Raw genomic sequence first — 17,852 nt, 5'->3', positions numbered from 1 at the left:
CGATATACTCTCAAGGGAGAGCCTGCATGTGCCGCAGACTGGTCTCGCTGTTACTATCACTGGTTGACGACCATGTTATTGCCTACCAACGATACTGAAGAGTATGGGGTTTCAAGGCAATATCTAAGCGCCGACTGACCGTAGAATAGAGCGTACTTACGTCAACCCTTGGATTATATACTATTTGATCGTTCTGGATGCTTTTGCTTTTGTTATGCTAATGATTCCCATGAGGCCGCAAGCTCGACACTTTTCATGAACCAACTTGAACCAAATTCACCTCCATCTTTCACCTATCGTGACCAGCAGTGTCAGCAGTTGCCTATATTGTGCAATGTCAGATCTCGACTTCTCCCACCTATCTACTGAACAGCTAGAAACGGCTCTAGCAACATCATCCATACCTCCTCCCCCTGGTGTGGTTCCGAACTTTACCAACCCAGAAAATGATAATGCCGCAGCACTTGCAGGGCTAATCACAACGTTGACTCTGGCTACGATGTTTTTTACACTGCGAATATATGTGGTATTTATCAAGTTAAAGCAGCCACATCTGGGAGATTGTATGTGTTCCTCTCCTGCTTAGAGTCAAATGCAGAAAATTCTTTGATGTTAACTGCTTCTAGATCTTATGCCTTTAGGATATGTAAATATACCAACTAGAAGTCCTGACGGAACTGTAAATCACATCCTTGACTAAATAGGTCTGTCTCGTTGTGTTGTGCTCCGGTTCATTTTATAGACTCACACCTGGCCTTTTCATTCATCAATGGAATGTTCTAGGTAGAGATATTGAGCCATATCTAAAAGTTCGTCTTCGCTCTCCGCATCTTGACTCCAACTAAAGTTTGGGCTGCTCACCGACTCATTCATCCTTAGATTATCTTGGTTGGAGATGAGTTCTGGGTAGTTGGGATTTGCCTGGTAAAGGCATCAATTTTGATTGAGTGGCATCGCCTCTTTGCCCCAACTCGAGCGCGGACAGTGTTCACGATAAGCTGTTTAATCTTGCTGGCGGTCAACGTACTCTCTTACGCTGGAATTCTTATAGCCCTCAACCTAAACTGCCATCCTTATGAACGAATCTGGAATAAGACAATTTCAGGGTCGTGTATCGATCTTAGAACAATCCACCTCGTTGCGGCATTTATTAACCTGATACTCAACATCGCCATCCTACTGCTCCCGCAACGCATCATATGGAAACTGAAGCTGTCTTATGTAAAGAAAATTGGCATTTCTACCGTTTTCACAATTGGCATACTGTGATTGAGCCCACACTCTTAAGAATCTTATTATATCCTGCTAATATCACGTCTTACAGCGCAACGATAGCCTCACTCTTTCTGATTTTCGCCATTTTGGCCTGGAAAATGTCATCAGACATGACGTATTATTACTCCGGTGTAGTCCTGTGGGCGATAGCTGAGATGACGTGTGGAATCCTTATTTTCTGTGCGCCAGTTGTGCCCAGGTTCTGCCAAGACCTGAAGCTGGATGCATGGTTCTCGGAACTGCTGGCATCGAGCTTGTCCTTTGCGGGTAGAACCAGCTGGAGCAGCACCATGTCACAAAATCGCGAAGAGCGGCGCTCTCGGTCTGTGTCGCGCGATGATCGGGAGACTGACGAGACCGGGAGTATCCGCATGCGTGTGTATGGGTCCCCGCGGCCAACTGACCGACAATACGGCATCTTCGTCACCACCGACATCGTTGTGGACACGGTGCAGAATAAGCCGGCTGCAGGAGCGGGAGATTCGGACGAGCAATTTCAGTATTCATGGGCTGCTAAGGCCTCAGGAGCCGCTGCTGTAGATCATGAATATGATGTACGAAATCATAATTAAACATATCAAGACATCCACGTGGATCATTTATCAACTAGTTTAGCTTTAGATCTTTACCATCAATTTCTCGTATCGCCTAGCTGTGAGGAACTCGGAGGAGGTGTACTCTTTGACATCAGACCCCACAGCGGATTTGTTTGCTACAGAGGCGTGTTTGTCGCTCCGACTTCCAGCCAGCTGCATATAATAGCCAACTACAAGCAGTAATTAGCGTTGACGCAGAAACCTGGCATAAAGAACCAACGAAAGCTTGTGAGCCAATGGCTGCGGGACAAGTACTATGTGCAATGTTACACATCATCTCCCCTCTCGCTCCTGATTTGTGGCCTCGGCCGTACTGTACTCCTCGGAGGCTACCCACCGGTTACAAAGTAGGTGGCAGAGCAGAGATCCGAGACACTCTTGGTCCTGAAATGAAGAGGGAGAGCGGTTCTCTACTTGTATATCGACTTACACCTTTTAGAACCTCTCCTGACCCACGTAAGTATACTCCCCTAAGAACATATGCTGCTTCGCCCCCTAAAGACACCCTAAACGAAGAGTGTTAGACGGTGATACCTAGTGCATTGCCACGCGACGGACATCCTGTGCTGTCACTCATGTCATAGGATTGGTGGCCCCTCGTTCCAGCTTTCCCGCACGCTGGCCGCTCAATTCACATGACTGAAAAAGTACTGCATTCAACGAGTTCCAGTGTATCAAATTTTGACTCTTGGCGACTGTTCAGGAGTACGCGTTGCTAGAGCCTCAGTAGGGTCGGATTTTCATAACTGATCACCATAAGCCTGAACCCTTCGAAGACTTCATTACTCAAAAGAATCTTAGTTCGCTTTCCAGTTCCCATCAGTCAAATATGCGACGTCTAACAGTGAACAGGGCGCCAAGCTCACGAAAAGTGTGACTATGCATCCGACCGACAACTCGACCCAGGAGTATGATCTCGGCGCACGGAAAGACGACATACCCCTCCCCAGTGAGGAGGTAGTTGATGAGGAGAACACACAGACAGATCACTTCAACTTTCTCACAGGTTGGCGTTTTTACGTAGTCGCAGCAGTGTAAGTCTACTGCTATCCCCATCGGCTTATATCATATCACATTTGCTGACTCGATGACCAGGCTGCAGCTTGCTCTGTTCCTCGTGAACTTTGAGATCACTATTGTGAGCACCGCACTTGTGTCTATCTCGAATGACCTCAATGATTTTAGCAAGACGAGCTGGGTCGTCACAGCATACTTGATCACCTATACAGGTACATCACCGCCGTATCAATATCACCATTGTATCTGTGATGTTAGAGCTGACTTGTAAGCAGCCGGTCTCGTCATCGTAGCTAAGCTCAGCGACATCTTCGGACGCAAGCGAACCTACCTCGTGGCACTATTGATATTCACTGCATTCTCGGGGGGCTGTGGTGGTTCCCAGACGATTGTTCAGCTGTACGTCAACTCGTCTTTAGGATCATTTCAGTATAGCTAATGCTGAATTACTTCTAGTATCGTCTTCCGGGCGTTTCAAGGCGTCGGTGGAGGGGGTCTCTACGCCGTCGCCTTCGTCATGCTCTTTGAGCTTGTCCCAAAGAGCAAGTACCCTCTTCTATTAGTGACTTCGGTGGCTTTGGCGGTTCTAGGTAACGCGCTTGGCCCTATATTCGGCGGACTGATCACTCAGCGCTCGACCTGGAGATGGGTTTTCCTTCTTAATGTCCCCGTCGGCGCTGCCGCTATACTCTGCGTGCTTTTTGCCGTGCCTAATGACTACCCCTATCAGGGATTATATACAGAGAAATCAAGATCCAAGCCGAAGCTATCCAGCATCGACTTCGCCGGCGGTTTCCTTATGTTGTTGGCCCTGGCACTTCTGATCACCGGACTCAACGAGGCTGCATCTACTCTAACATGGATCTCCGGTACTGTTCTTGCACCTATAATCGTGTCCGCTTTCGCCTGGGGCGCATTCTTTATCTGCCAGTGGTGGTATTCGCACTCCGGAAGCTCTATTCAGTCGGTGTTCCCTTGGAGGTTCTGCAAAAGCCGGCTGGTTATGGGCATTATCCTGTTAGTTGGACCATTCTGGATCTCTTTTCTACTGCCTTTGAACTACAACTAATCCGATCAGAAACTCCTTCTTCACGGGAACAATCAGCATTACATTAATTATTTTGCTGCCACTTCGCTACCAAACTACTTTAGGGGTAGGACCTCTTGAGGCTGGAGTTAAACTGCTCCCGTTCGTGTTACTTACGTCCACCGGCGCTGCTTTGACAGGAGCACTAGTCAAGGGCCGTCGGCTCGCTCCCGTGTATGTTGCGCTATGTGGCATCATTCTCCAGATCGCTGGGCTCGCTGCTCTGCCCTCTATTGAAACAAGTAATACTGGGGTTTATGGACTTCAGGTGATAATCGGGCTAGGCGCTGGCTTCAACATCGGTGTCGTCACCCTAATGACTCCTTATGTCGTCGAACACAAAGACCTGGGTAATTATCTCCTGTAATAAATACAGTTAAAAGCACATTAACTAACAATACTTAGCTGTCGCTACCGCCGCCGGCACTCAGTTCAGGTTCCTAGGCAGCGCAGTCGTAGTTTCCATCACCACCGCAGTCGGCAATAGCCTAGCGAAAGCGAAACTTCTTGGCATTTTGACCCCTCAGGAGATTCAAGAAGTCTTTAGGTCGTCAGCAAGCATCGACAAGTTATCGCCGCAGCTCGAGATCATGGTGAGAAAGGATTTCGTTAGCAGCTTCGATGTTCAGTTCCGCATTGTCCTCGGATTTGCTGTTGCCTCGCTTATTAGCATCTCATTGCTTTGGAAGAAAAAGCAAATTATGGTAGATTGATCAAGGCAGATATCAAGTCTTTACTACACTCAGTTGTCGGACATGGGAAACTACTTGTATAATGTCTGGACATTGTGTTATGATTGGATTGACTCCGGTGACCGAGCTCTTGATCGAGGCGACTTCCTCAAAACTCACAGTTATCTTATCTAGATAACTATCAATGCTAGGTATTATCAGTGCACGGGATCTATGGATGTAATTAGAGCGGGTTGGGTGAGGATTTCATGCACATGAGCGTCATTACCTGCCTCTCCAATTACTGTTCCAAAAGACTCATGATTTATATAATCCTCAATTAGTATTGAATTGCGAATGGGAGGTAAATGATTTCTGCAGGATTTCTTGATTAGGAATTGAGATTGTTTTGGTCGAACATTTACAACACAGCATCTGTGCTTCTCGTATTTCGTTTCCGGGGCTCGGACAGATTTCTTTGCCGAGGTCATCACGTAATGCTTGCAGATGAGGCCAATCCAACCAATTAAAACACTGAGCTGCTCTATATGACCTGCCTAATAGTGCAGGGTACAGTGAGGCTGAACAACCTTGGAACATTATCTGCTTCATTCACCATGCTTACGCTGCTCGATTAACTAATAGGCAGCAGCGATGCATCACCGGTGTTTGGTTGAATTAAGATATGCGGAGATTGAAGCTGCAATTTTTCTAGAGACAGTCAAGACAAATGTGCTTGATAACCACAAATTCGATGGCCCAGATCTCAGATGAAATCGCCAGCGTACATTTTTCGGGCTAATCAGATTGCTCTATATATACTCCTAATATCGGTGGCCAACTTGACCGCCATCTTCACTATCCCATTGTGTTTCTCTGCTTCAATCGTTACCATCTATAATTCCAGCTAAAGCTAGTTATCATATAATATCTATCAGGGCGTGATGCACGGACACGAAAGCCAAGCACATTTTCTTTCAGGAAAAAAGATCATTGTGGCTGGTGCTGGAGTTTCCGGTCTTGCATTCGTCATCGCCCTTCAGAAACTGTGGCCACCATCTGTCGAGCCCCCAGTCGTTATTGTCTATGACCGTGATGCTGAACAGCCAACTGCGGGCCGAGGAGGCTACTCACTCTCCTTAAATGGGCTTGACCGCGATAGTGGGCTGTATGCTTTGAAACAGCTTGGTCTGCTCGATGAGATCATCCAGCTAGCAGTCTTCCGTGTAGAAGACCAGGGTGAAGGGAAAGGGCACTTCACAATGTGGACGCACGACTTTCAGCCGATGATCACCGTGCGACCCAAGGTGATTGAGGGTCTGCCGACATCTGGTATGCGCATAGCTCGGAAAGATCTGCGCCGTGTACTTGTCGAAGCAGCGTCTGCGAGGACCAAGATTCAATGGGGTACCACATGCACTTCCGTTCAAAATTCTGATGACGGACGACTGCGAATCCAGCTAGTAAAAGAAGGGTCGACCGAGACGGCTGAGGAGTGCGATATTCTTGTGGCTGCGGATGGGGCTTCTAGCAAGGTTAGAGCCTGCCTACGACCAGACGACAACCTGGAATTCGCTGGAGCAGTGCAATTCGCAGGGAGCGCCAAATTTGAAGGCTCACTGCCCTCTCCGCTCGATACGAACTGGGGTGGCGTTCTCACGGGCACAGGCGCCGCTTGCTTCTTCTCACGTGTAGATCAGTACACACTTGTGTGGGCGCTGAGCATTCTCGAATCGGCACCGAGACCGAGGTACGATAATAGTGATGCGGAACAGGTTCAAGAGTTCTTTCGCCAGGCGAGAGAGCTGGGAAAGGACATAAGGGAGCCATTCAAGACCATCGTTGATGCAACCGACCCGTCGACGACACTGGTATTAAATGCAAGGGACAAACAGCCATTTCCTCACAACTTGAAAGCAGGCTCAGTGGTTTTCATTGGTGATTCAAATCACGCCGTGAGCCCATTTGCCGGGAATGGTGCCAACTTGGCACTGAAAGATGGATGGGACTTGGCTGAGCAACTCTGCCAGTCCGATAACCTGACCCAAGCTGTAATGGCGTACGACAAGCGAAGCCTCCCTCGAGCGATTTCAACACTCAAAAGCTCTCACTGGCGCATTAAAGTAGGACATGCGACAGGACTGGGCTACTGGATGTATCGCCTCTTTTTCACCCTGGCTGGGACCATGATGAAGCTGTTTGGTCAGTAGCAAATCCCTGCATCAACAGGTGTGAGGAATCAACCTAGAATTGGGGTAGTATAATAGGGGCCTGCATGGGTCGCCGGCTTGCCACATTCTCAGTGATTCTTGCTCTCTTTCATATCCCCCGAAACCATTATACAAGACGGGACTATGGATTGGCGCGCTAGCATACTGTATATTTCCTTACTTCCTACGTTCTCACCATCTCCCCTCCCAGCCTGTAGCATACTTACTCAACCAAAATAGTCGTGACATGGCTTCGCCTTTGAGCAAAAATTGCCTCTGGTCTATCCTATTGGTTTCCATTGCTGGGTGCGTACATACATGATGCGAGGGCCCGTGACTACGAGTAATAAATGGCGACAACACTTGCATCTCCAAGCGTTCCTCTCCAAAACTAGTTGAAACCACCTGATCTGACTGCAAGCCCTCCTGCGGCCTGCGGTATGTGCGATCAAGTGCAGATAACCGAGATCGACAAGGTGTCGTAGGTGGATTAGTACCTGCCTTGTGCATATATGTCTTCAAACCCCTTTGACTTGGCTTTACTTACCTACGAAGTACATGAGCACAAGGCAAACAACCATACTAAAACCACAACAGACAAACGATGCTACGTCCGAATAATGGAACGGGAGCATTATCACCACTAGACGGAGTTGAAACACCCGCTCTTTATCACCGATGTTCGCTCGAACAGAAAAAAAAAATCCTTATACCGGTATGTGTATATGGAGCTCTCTACCTTACTATGTAGACAGAACTACCTAGATAGACACGCGGGCCGCCAAAGCTAAGCAAGCCGCTAGCCCGGGAATAAGCAGCGGAGTGACGCGAGGTACTCTAGCTGCAGTCAGATCCCTGCCCCTGAGTTGACGAACCTAGCTACGCAGGGATTCTCTCCTCAAATTCTGTAGCCCTCCGTTCATCAAATCCCGGCTCGTCGTGGTTAGCTATTCACGCTTACGCAGTATGCACACGACGCAACGATGGTGAAGAAAGCGATGGGTGTGAGGCACCAGTGGCGAATCAAATGCCAGATCCCCGAGGCCCAACGATCTGGATAACATAACCTTGGTGTGTGGCATTCCGTGTGATAGCGACCTGTTTGATCAATAACCTACCGAGCAGTTGGGAGTGTTACACGTTCAGTTGGACTTTTGTTGATGAACTCTCGCTAGTAGCTACGGCGGCCATGATGATTCGCCATACTAGATTGCACCTGAAAAGAGAGGCGCGCTCGGAGCTTCGAGTCCATTGACTCGACGGGGCTTGCGATAATCGGCAAATGCGCACGGCACTACGGCACGAACCCACATGTTCTGTCAGTTCAGACGCACACATGACCGACGTGGGCTCCTCCCGCCAGCCATTTGTGTTGTGCGATCTTAGTGGTGCAAGTTGAACGAATGCAAAGTGCCTGCGTGGTGTCCGTCTCAGCTACTTAAGCTGATGGTGATGGCCTGTGGCTGCTCGGAGGTAGCTAACCGCGAGATAACTCACGTCGATGATGAAATCGGAGAAGCCAAGACTCGGGTCTGCGCCGCCGTGCCCACCACGAGGCCTTTGTCTAGCTAGCTAAACTGGACTTTGTCCCCAAAACCCATCTGAGTTGCCCTACTTTACTTATCTATGCTATTTGTATTTCCGGGTCTGAGCGGGTCTCATTCGCTCTGTCGAAAAAATAAACTGGTAACTCCGACCGCTGATCAGCTTCGTTGGTGAGAATGTCTACCTACAACCTCTGACTTCTTCGCTCACTGATGGAGCTGTATTGCTTCGTCTGTTTCTATTCTCTTTCTATTCAGTTTAATTGGAGTTCATTGTTCGCACGTGGTGGTGGCATTGGACCTTTATCATATTTCGCCACGTTTCAAAGCCTTTGACTTCGCCATGGACTCAAAAGGTCTTGGCAACCCGCAGGCACAGGCTCCGCAGGAGCCAGGTTCCTCAGATCAAATATCTGTAGCCGAGCCAAAGATGGGCAACACATTTTCTCATAATCGCCAGGGCGATCCTAATCTGTATGAGGACGAAGTTAAAGCAGCATATTTGAATGAATATGATGAGGAAGAGGACGATGAGATTCTCTATTGGCCGCGGTCCCCTGCGGCGGTAGAGCCGAGCACTCCAGCTACCACATCTCTAGATCAAAATAGTCAGATCGATTACATGTATCTCACCTTCGATACCGATCTCCCAGTCCCGAACTTTCCAATCGCAAAAGCCGACACGGTGATCCCAGAGTCGCCAGATCTTTCCCGCTATATTGATCCCATGCGATGGCCCAGATCCCGCAAGACCGTGATGGTAACGGTAGCTTGTATAGGCACCTTGGCCACAGCATATGCCGCTGGCGCATATTCCCCGCCCATCAACCTGATCATCGCTGAGCTGCATACTACTCGCGAGGTGGGGTTGCTGGGAGTAACAACATTCTGTCTAGGCTTTGCTTACGCCCCTATGATTCTTGCCCCCTTCTCCGAGATTAACGGACGGTATCCCATCTTCGCTATCGCCGGTGTGGTGTTCACTGTGTTTCAAGCCGCATGCGGTCTCGTCACGAATGTTCCAGGCATGCTCATTGCGCGATTCTTCACCGGCGTCGGTGGAAGTGTGTTCTCAACCATGGTTGGTGGAGTTATTTCCGATCTTTACGAGAACAAGGACCGGAACGCCCCCATGGCTATCTTCAGCATGTCTGTGCTTATTGGCACGGGCCTGGGGCCCTTGGTCTCTTCTATAATCGTTGAGCAGAGTGGACCTGACACCAAGGTGTGGAAGTGGGTTTTCTGGCACCAGGTCATTCTTGATTTCGTCGTGGGTCTTGCTGTTGTTTTACTTTTCAAGGAGAGTCGTGGTTCGGTTGTTCTGTCAAGGAAGGCAAACGCGTTGAATAAATGGTATGAAAGATTGGAGGAACTAGGTATCGTTGGTGTCTGGGTTGCAGACAGTGTGTCTCCAGTGTTTCGGCCGGGCCAGCTTCCCATCCGACATCCCAATGACTGCGAGAAACAATCGGGATCTGTACATCCTGAAGGAGTGAAACTGCGACGTATTCGATGGACGACAGTGGGAGATGAAGCACGGGGGTCACTCATGACTATGGTGTCTACCTCCCTAACGCGGCCCTTTGAATTTCTTTTCACTGAACCGATCGTTTTCTTCTTTTCTTTGTGGGTCTCTTTTGCGTGGGCAGTGCTGTACTTGACATTTGGATCGATCCCACTAGTATTTCGTCGCCAGTATAACTTCAATACTCAGCAGTCGGGCTATGTTTTCGCTGCTCTAATCGTCGGTTCTACCATAGGAGCCGTCCTGGGTATCTTCCAAGACAAATTCCTACAACATCCCAATTGGCGAAACCCATTATCGAACCGCGGCTCCAGTAGCGGTAGTGATAGCGACGTTGAGAGCATCGAGCCAAGCACTCATGGCGCTTGGGTGTTCATTCGGCGCCGGTTTCCCGCCGAATCTCCCGAGTCCCGACTCTATCTCACTTGCTTCACTGCCGTATTACTCCCCATCGGGTTGTTCTTGTTCGGATTCTCCGCCGAGCCTTCAACTCACTGGATCGTTCCCACTATTGGCGTTGGACTTGCTTCAGCGGGTATCTACTACATCTACCTGGCCACCTTCAACTACCTTGCCGACATCTACCAAACTTACGCGTCGTCGGCTATCGCGGCGCAGTCGTTTTGTCGTAATATCTTGGGCGGTGTGTTCCCGCTGGTGACCACACCACTATTCACTAACTTGGGAGAAGACGCTGCGGGCGGACTCTTGGGTGCTATAGCCACTCTGCTGACCGTGGTCCCTTGGGCGTTAGTCTTGTTTGGAGAGAGGATCCGCCGGAGGAGTAAATATGCTATAGTAAGCACACCTATTGACATTTCATCAATGCATCTACACTTACTGACTTTTCGCAGGCACTTGAGAAGCCTACATAGCTGATTAGACTTATTACATTCTCATATAATATACAATGTTTTCGGGTCATATTTGACTAACCTACTTGCCTGAACGGACTTATGTAGTTCCTTATCTCTGTGAATTCCGATTTTATGTAACGCCTACCACTCGAAGTTCTGCCAATGCTGATGCCCTAAATGGCCCTGAAAGCATGTGCTCTGTGTTTCGACATTACCATCTTGTGATCGTTTATTCGGGCTTAAGCTTATACCCGCCGTGAACTGCATGCTAAGATGGCTTTAAGCAGAGATAGAACCCGAAGAATCTCAATGAGATATGAGGTTGTCTCTTACGGAGAATTCTCTTGCTCGTTGGTACAGGGGGCGGGTGCCAAGATCTTTGATTGGGCGACTCGGAAAAGATCGTCTCTGATTGGTCGTTTTGACGTTTTGAACCTCCATCAAGACCACATTGGACCCCACGGAGGTTTGCCATTGTATGGACTCTCGGAAACTAACAGAAGGCCGTTATGACGAAGAAAATGAGTAGATATATAGCTGGAAGTTTGAAACTTGAATTTTCTGATTAGTCGAGAAGCAAACCAAACTCAGACTTCTACTATTTTCTAAACTATCGAATTTTAGCTTCAGTACTACTTGAAACCGCCACACTATTCTGACATTGTTATAAAGTAACCATGTCGTCACAGAATAAGATCAAAGTTGTTTGCGGGACTATGTCTTTCGGGGCCGCCGGTAGGATATAAATTGGGGGCTTGTTCAGTGTTTATAATGCATCATGCTAACTCGATATGCAGATACTCGGGGGTCACCACATATTAATAGTGTGGAACAAGCCAGCCAAGTACTGGAAGTATTCCAACGTCATGGTCATAATGAACTGGACTCGGCCCGTTCATACGGTGAGGGAACAACGGAGGCGCTTCTGGGCGATCTCAACTGGCAAGACCGCGGACTTAAGAGTGAGTATAAATATTGCGAAACGAAAATGACAACATCTTGCTAATGTAAATCCAACAATAGTGGACACGAAGTTATATCCATCAGCAGGACACGCGCTGCAGGGAAAGGAGCGTGGTTACACGCATTCGCCAGAGGATGTGCGTCAGGGGCTACTTGACAGCTTGAAAGCCCTCAAGGCAGACAAGATTGAGATGTTCTACCTGCACGGACCGGACCGTAAGCACCCATACGAGGATACACTCCGCGCTGTCAATGAGCTCCATCAAGAAGGTTACTTCAACAGATTCGGAATCAGCAACTATATGGCGTGGGAGGTGGCGCAGATGTGCGAGATCTGTGACAATCATGGCTGGATCAAACCTACTGCCTACGAAGGCCATTATCACGCACTACAACGCCGCGTCGAGGATGAATTGTTCCCTTGTCTGCGTCATTACGGAATCTCGTTCTATGTGTATTCGCCCCTTGCCAGCGGTTTTCTCACGGGACGGTACGAGCGAGGTCAGCCCATTAGCAACATGCATCTCAAGTATCTCTGGAACGAAGGATACTACGATGCCATGGATGTCATCAAGCCCGTGGCGCAGAAGTATGGGATGACTGTCGCTGAGATGGCACTGCGCTGGCTCGTTCATCATTCGGCACTGAAGAATGAGCTGTCTGATGCTATTATTCTGGGTGCCGGGAGCCTTAAAAATCTAGAAAATAACTTGACCGACCTTGAAAAGGGCCCTCTTACTGAAGAAGCTGTGAAGGCTTTGGACGATGCGTGGTTTATTTGCAAGCCGCGCGCTCCCAAATATTGGTATTGAGTTACCTTGAAGGCGAATTTATTAGACAGAAAGAATACATTTATGCGTCAAACAAGACTCTGACCATTTTGAGCGCTCCTTAGCTCTACTCTCAAATTGAAATATTTCGCCCGAAGGAATGGACGGTGATTAGGGGGGCAATGTATTAAAATCTTCTACTTGCAATTCTATTATGAGATACATCTTAGGTAGCTTGGATTTACAGCTGACACTCACTTCAAATTTTAACCGAGCCGAATAACACCCATGCTAACAACAGACACCTTGCATCTTCGATCGTGTTATCTATCTTTGTTTCTGCACACCAAACGCCCAAGTACACCATGCCCAAGAGTCATCGGCTCATATAATTTCGCATCATTTCACCTTGACCGTGCTTCAAGTTCCGCCGCCATATATGATGAATCTAACTCCGCTCTCACATGGGCCCCCTGAACTGTGCTACCCGCAAGTTCTGGTTTTCCTACTCCAGTGGCATCATGGGATATACTGCTCCCCGGTGTAAGGGTCTGATACTGTTGCTCTTTCCATGTAGCCTTCTTCCTATGTCTCCTGATAAACCAAAAAGCAGATAAAGCGCCCGTCAAAATAACCACGAGGGGGATTGCAACGCCTAATCCTATTTTGAGCGCAGTTGTTGAACCGCCACTGTTATCACCGGGACTGGAACTCGAGGGGATAGGCGTTGTTGATGAAGGATTACTGGTGGAAGGAAATGATGGGCTGACAAGCTTTTGGCCTCCAAGAAATACGGGCATCGCATACATAAATATCGTTGTAGTGAGACTGCCTGTTGGCGTCGGGATGGTCGTCGGAGTACAGTCGGTAGACAGTATGAACGTTCCCTCTGTCTGTTTCCTGACACAAGTACCTCCATCAAGCCCTCCGCTGAAATCCATACCACTTAAAGCCCATCGTTAGCAGAGTGTGTTTCCAAGAGTGGGCTGGAAGCCTTACATAGGGCAACAGAAAACTCCATCAAGCAATGCCACACTTGATGCAGTTGTCATACCAAGAGGGCAATAGAAGCCTGGCGAGTATGTGTCTGCCTCTAATGTGTAGGTCCCTTCGCCATTGGCAAATTGCCGCGTCGACTTGGTCACTTCCGGGTAGCAAGCATATGAGGTCTTGGAATCTGACTCATCAGTGCCGCAGATTCCTGTCCCCGTTGGAAACGCCTTGACATAGCAATTCGTACTGGAACACTCGTCTATAAACCAGTTTGTGCATTGCGGTGGCGGCGTGAAGGTTGTCGTCAGCGACGGGAACATAGATGTGCCTCCATTGTCTGTTGTCGCTGCTGCCATGTCTGAAAGCCTACTATTGTATAATGATCCTTCAAAACTTCGCAGGGTTCCATACTATAGGATTATAAGGTAGAGATTGGGGAATTGCAGCACCAGCAGCGTAAAATCGAGGTATAGAAGCGGTTTCCGCCTCATCGGCCATCTGTCAGCAACATGAAACACCAAGCCACCGCCGGCTCTCAATAGTTTTGATCCTACCTTGGCAATACCCCATTGTGTCAACTATGGTTTCGCGTTTCATACACCGAAGATTATGGCTGCGACACGATCTGCTAAAAATATTGCAACCACTAGAATGCAGAATACAAGGCTTGGCGAATGCAAGGTGGTCTATACCCTATGCTTTGTCTTCTCAACAGCTGTATAATTGAGTGTAGAAGAATTTGGTCTATCTTAAGGGCACTTGCTGTGGCAACGATGAACGCTCCGTGAATGATTAACAACAGGTACATATGCTCACATCTTGGCGACCATCTACTTAAGGGCGCCGACAGCCAAGACTTGTCATGGTTTACAATGCTGTCAATGAAGATCAATCAGCTGCGCTACCAACAAGACTAAGCTAATCCCAAGTAAGTTCTATTGCCTTCATCTCTATCACTTTTTCTCGCCTCCCTTATTCCCAGTTGAGTGGACGATTGTGATTTCTATTCTAGTGTTATAGCTATGTATATGATCGTATTGCTGTTACGATTTCAATGCTGCCATGTCACTTACAAAGACGGTTTCTAAAGCATTAAAATTCAATGTGAAAGTTCAAGTCTATCTAAAGCAGAAGGGTTCGCCTCGCATTCGCCCCCTGTGGTCACCACGGCAACGAAGAGTGCGTGTGACTTATTTGCGAGTGATAAAAAGAAAGCGACTGGGCTTGAGGCGACGAAACGAAAAGTATAATATCAGAGCGATTGATACAGTCTTTCCAAGATAACAAGAGAGAGTCAAAACACCAGACAATGGTGACCGTGATGGTAGAGTAATGCGACAAACTGATGGTAACCCCCCTTAGTCAACCTAATAGTGCCCTAAGTGTCACGGGTAGGTTGAATCTCAACGGTCGGGTACAATATCATAAAGTCTCTTCAGTCTCATAGTAGGTATCGAACAAGACTAAAGCCTGAAAGAGGGAAGAATCTCCTTCGAAGCGTCCACGAGGTGGGTACGGATTATATGTGAAATGTATGCACCCCAGGGGCACTATTATTCCTCTTCGATTACAGGACCAACTCCTGGCAGACATGCGCATTACGGAGCAAGAAGGCAACACATTAATATCCCTAGGCAACTCAATACGCAAGCGGTCACTTGCTAGATTGAAGCAGTCTTGCAGGCAGGCTGAGCGTCTCTCGCAGCAGCAACATTACACCTGAATCTATATCAGTTAAAATGATCGCAATATTTCATTAAGATCTACTAGGTACATACAAAGGTCATGAAGTTAGTCGTCTTCCATTTGATAAAAATACAGTATTATTCAAGGCTTTTATCAAGATCAGGCATTTAATTAGGTGCTAAGCTAATATGATACCCCTCTAAGTCCACAAATCAGTCCGAATTGTGTGGAACCAAGAGTATTGATTGGGATATTCGTCTAAGAATTTAGGAATATAACGTTGCCAGTCATCTCTCCAGTTACCACAACCTTCTGTTGTCACCGCATACTCCCACCACGTAGGGTACCAGCCTGACGCAGCCCAATCAACAATGGCCACTTCGCCTTTAGACCCGATCATGATGTTTCTGCGCTGAAGGTCGCTATGTGTGAACACCGGCTTGCCACTTCCCCTGAGAACTTGGGGTAGAACGCGGGAGTAATAGTCTGCTCTTTGAGCATAAAACTCCTTAAGCTCCGCAACGTCGGTGGCGTGTCCTCTGAAGCAAAGAACAATGCCACGAATCAGCTCCTCTTCCGTCTTGAATGGCCCATGCCTTGGAGGATCTGGCTCTCTAGTCCAAAAGAGCTCAGATTCGAGTTTTGTCATACCTAGACCGCCGAAATAATCAGGTGGGGGTATGGCGCGAATGATTTGAAGCGCGTTGCGCAGAACGTTTACGACTTCTAGCCTTCTCGCCTCGTCTAGAGTATTCCAAGCCTGATCGAGTCGACGGCCATGAAAGTATTCCATAATAATATATGTAATAGTAGGCTCATTCAACCTGTGTCTTTGGTAAACAGCGAAGACTCGTGGCACGAGATTGCCAAGGTGTTGCCGTGCAAATTTCATGTTTTGCGCTTCACTTGGGTGGACATAACAGCCATATTTCACAAAGAAGTGCTTCTTTACAAGCGTGACAGACGTTGCGGGCCGGTTAGCTAATTTTGGAGAGCTCTCAATCTCATCTGCCGTTGGTAGATGCTCTGGAAGCTCTTCTACTGGCACTTCGAAGAGCACTGTAGTTTGTGCTGGCTCGGGCGGGGGTGGATGTTGCATCGTGGATACGAATGAGGGTTTTGAGAAAAAAAAAAAAAAAAGCTGATGAATCGGTGTTTCTTTCAACAATCAGGGGAGTGGAAGGAAGGAGAGCAGGACGAAGATAATTATCGTTGACGAGGACCTTTTTTTTTTTTTTGGTTCTTGCTTCTTGCGTTATTGCGTAGGTTAGCTCGGCGCTATGACCCCATTTACAGAGGTGGTATAGGTGAATTTCCCCGATTTTTATCCCCCGCATTTGTGCCCGCAAGTCACTAGGTCAAGAGTTGCTTCTTGAGAATAGTTTGATCATGCATTCATGCATAATGTGAGAGACTAATTACATAGATCATTTCCCATAATACTTGCCAACCGGCTTCTCTGATTCCTCAACTTTGGCAAGACTAGCGACAGAGGCGTAAAGGCTTTCCCCTTCTGAATTAATGTTCACGATTTTCCCATTTTCTACATAGGTTTCAATCCATGTCAGGGTGACCTTGGATCTATCTTGGTCAAAGTAGGGTTCGGCCTCGACGTGAAGGTTTTTGAATTCTTCGTCATTGGATATAGCAAGGAGTGTCGCGACGTCCTTGAAATAGTACTCTATCTCAAGGTCGTGCTTATTCACCTGGTAAGGTGTTCTCATGCTGTGACCCAAAGCTTGGAGACTGGAAGAGCTGTAGGCCTATGTGCATCATAGGTGAGAAAATACTACATGAGCAGGAGAAGAAAAGATCACGTACCATCTGGTATTTCAAAATGCCATGTTTCTCATGGATCTTCGCGCATGCAACGGCATGGGATCTAGAGAAGCGATGGAATTCCTCTTCAGAAACACCCTCTTTACGGTAAGAGATCCCTGACATGCGCAGCACACGCTCAAGCTTAGCCATGATAGGCGAGGCGTAAGAACCGGAGAGGATAGATCGATGAATGGACGATGGGCAATATTCTCAGCAGAGTTGCAAGATTCGTTGCGTTTGTGAAGGAACTTCCTGAGGGGAAGGAGTAGGAGATGTCGCTCATACACTGCTTTTATATGATAGAAACGACGGAACCTTCGGGCCTTGGTCCAATCCCAGCTAGACGCATCCTATATTTCTCGCAGCCAACAATTCAATGCGTGGCCCCTCACGCCCCTTTCCCCCTCCCATACTGTCTCCGCCAGTCTACCAACATACCTTCTTGCTTTGGCATTGTCCCAGTCGCCACGGAATCTTTTCCTGCCGATTCACTTTTCGAGTTGTCTCACTAGGATTCCGCATAGCCCGTTGCGTAGTTCAGCTAAGCTGAACACAGGCAAGCATCACGTAACGCCATAGCAGACACTGACAAGATATCTTCTCCTCCTTCTATTATCCATGGCTCTTCTGGCGATGTTCCGGTGAAACCCCGTGGCCGGGGATGGCACTTCTGGGTCGTTCTCGTAGCGCTAGGGATTACTTCTTTCGGGACCACTTCTTTGTTTCCTCCATCTCAACTATGACCGCGTCCCATCGGCCGTCGAACGTCTTCGTCGCATCGATTATTTCGGCAACATTATTCTAATTGCATTTCTCGCCGCTATTTTCATGGCCCTA

The 17,852-nt window shown here is 48.0% G+C and overlaps 9 protein-coding genes across 9 annotated transcripts; 6 read left to right on the top strand and 3 right to left on the bottom strand.

Moving 5' to 3' along the window:
* Positions 1 to 750: 750 nt before the first annotated feature.
* F5B22DRAFT_439078 (uncharacterized protein) lies at positions 751 to 1,982 on the top strand. Its single transcript, XM_047971833.1, has one exon. The coding sequence runs from the start codon at positions 1,200 to 1,202 to the stop codon at positions 1,845 to 1,847; it is 648 nt and encodes a 215-aa protein (XP_047826893.1). The 5' UTR covers positions 751 to 1,199; the 3' UTR covers positions 1,848 to 1,982.
* Positions 1,983 to 1,987: 5 nt separating this feature from the next.
* Positions 1,988 to 2,497, top strand: F5B22DRAFT_438973 (uncharacterized protein). The gene is made up of 2 exons (XM_047971832.1): positions 1,988 to 2,327; positions 2,396 to 2,497. The coding sequence occupies exons 1-2, from the start codon at positions 2,108 to 2,110 to the stop codon at positions 2,407 to 2,409; spliced, it is 234 nt and encodes a 77-aa protein (XP_047826892.1). The 5' UTR covers positions 1,988 to 2,107; the 3' UTR covers positions 2,410 to 2,497.
* A 253-nt stretch (positions 2,498 to 2,750) lies between these two features.
* Positions 2,751 to 4,835, top strand: F5B22DRAFT_660055 (drug resistance transporter; the record flags this gene model as incomplete). Its single annotated transcript, XM_047980250.1, has 6 exons — positions 2,751 to 2,905; positions 2,967 to 3,100; positions 3,164 to 3,287; positions 3,345 to 3,905; positions 3,967 to 4,325; positions 4,381 to 4,835. The coding sequence occupies 6 exons, from the start codon at positions 2,751 to 2,753 to the stop codon at positions 4,686 to 4,688; spliced, it is 1,641 nt and encodes a 546-aa protein (XP_047826891.1). The 3' UTR covers positions 4,689 to 4,835.
* A 589-nt stretch (positions 4,836 to 5,424) lies between these two features.
* Positions 5,425 to 6,952, top strand: F5B22DRAFT_438868 (putative monooxygenase). Its single transcript, XM_047971830.1, has one exon. It carries the CDS (start codon positions 5,591 to 5,593, stop codon positions 6,854 to 6,856), a length of 1,266 nt encoding a protein of 421 aa, XP_047826890.1. The 5' UTR covers positions 5,425 to 5,590; the 3' UTR covers positions 6,857 to 6,952.
* A 1,474-nt stretch (positions 6,953 to 8,426) lies between these two features.
* Positions 8,427 to 10,857, top strand: F5B22DRAFT_438871 (major facilitator superfamily domain-containing protein). The gene is made up of 2 exons (XM_047971831.1): positions 8,427 to 10,723; positions 10,780 to 10,857. Exons 1-2 carry the CDS (start codon positions 8,744 to 8,746, stop codon positions 10,798 to 10,800), a joined length of 2,001 nt encoding a protein of 666 aa, XP_047826889.1. The 5' UTR covers positions 8,427 to 8,743; the 3' UTR covers positions 10,801 to 10,857.
* Positions 10,858 to 11,361: 504 nt separating this feature from the next.
* F5B22DRAFT_660053 (Aldo/keto reductase) lies at positions 11,362 to 12,664 on the top strand. The gene is made up of 3 exons (XM_047980249.1): positions 11,362 to 11,517; positions 11,580 to 11,744; positions 11,806 to 12,664. Exons 1-3 carry the CDS (start codon positions 11,460 to 11,462, stop codon positions 12,555 to 12,557), a joined length of 975 nt encoding a protein of 324 aa, XP_047826888.1. The 5' UTR covers positions 11,362 to 11,459; the 3' UTR covers positions 12,558 to 12,664.
* An 81-nt stretch (positions 12,665 to 12,745) lies between these two features.
* Positions 12,746 to 14,179, bottom strand: F5B22DRAFT_622762 (uncharacterized protein). The gene is made up of 2 exons (XM_047975990.1): positions 13,515 to 14,179; positions 12,746 to 13,460 (listed from the first exon to the last, which is right to left on the bottom strand). The coding sequence occupies exons 1-2, from the start codon at positions 13,862 to 13,864 to the stop codon at positions 12,920 to 12,922; spliced, it is 891 nt and encodes a 296-aa protein (XP_047826887.1). The 5' UTR covers positions 13,865 to 14,179; the 3' UTR covers positions 12,746 to 12,919.
* Positions 14,180 to 15,308: 1,129 nt separating this feature from the next.
* F5B22DRAFT_622761 (kinase-like domain-containing protein) lies at positions 15,309 to 16,423 on the bottom strand. Its single transcript, XM_047975989.1, has one exon. The coding sequence runs from the start codon at positions 16,291 to 16,293 to the stop codon at positions 15,394 to 15,396; it is 900 nt and encodes a 299-aa protein (XP_047826886.1). The 5' UTR covers positions 16,294 to 16,423; the 3' UTR covers positions 15,309 to 15,393.
* On the bottom strand, positions 16,401 to 17,266 carry F5B22DRAFT_622760 (uncharacterized protein). Its single transcript, XM_047975988.1, has 2 exons — positions 17,016 to 17,266; positions 16,401 to 16,957 (listed from the first exon to the last, which is right to left on the bottom strand). The coding sequence occupies exons 1-2, from the start codon at positions 17,163 to 17,165 to the stop codon at positions 16,622 to 16,624; spliced, it is 486 nt and encodes a 161-aa protein (XP_047826885.1). The 5' UTR covers positions 17,166 to 17,266; the 3' UTR covers positions 16,401 to 16,621.
* Positions 17,267 to 17,852: the final 586 nt, after the last annotated feature.

Source organism: Xylaria bambusicola (assembly GCF_022495145.1).
Source record: "Xylaria bambusicola strain CBS 139988 unplaced genomic scaffold F5B22scaffold_54, whole genome shotgun sequence".
NCBI classification, from domain to species: Eukaryota; Fungi; Ascomycota; class Sordariomycetes; order Xylariales; family Xylariaceae; genus Xylaria; species Xylaria bambusicola.
This window is presented reverse-complemented; position numbering and strand designations above follow the sequence as displayed.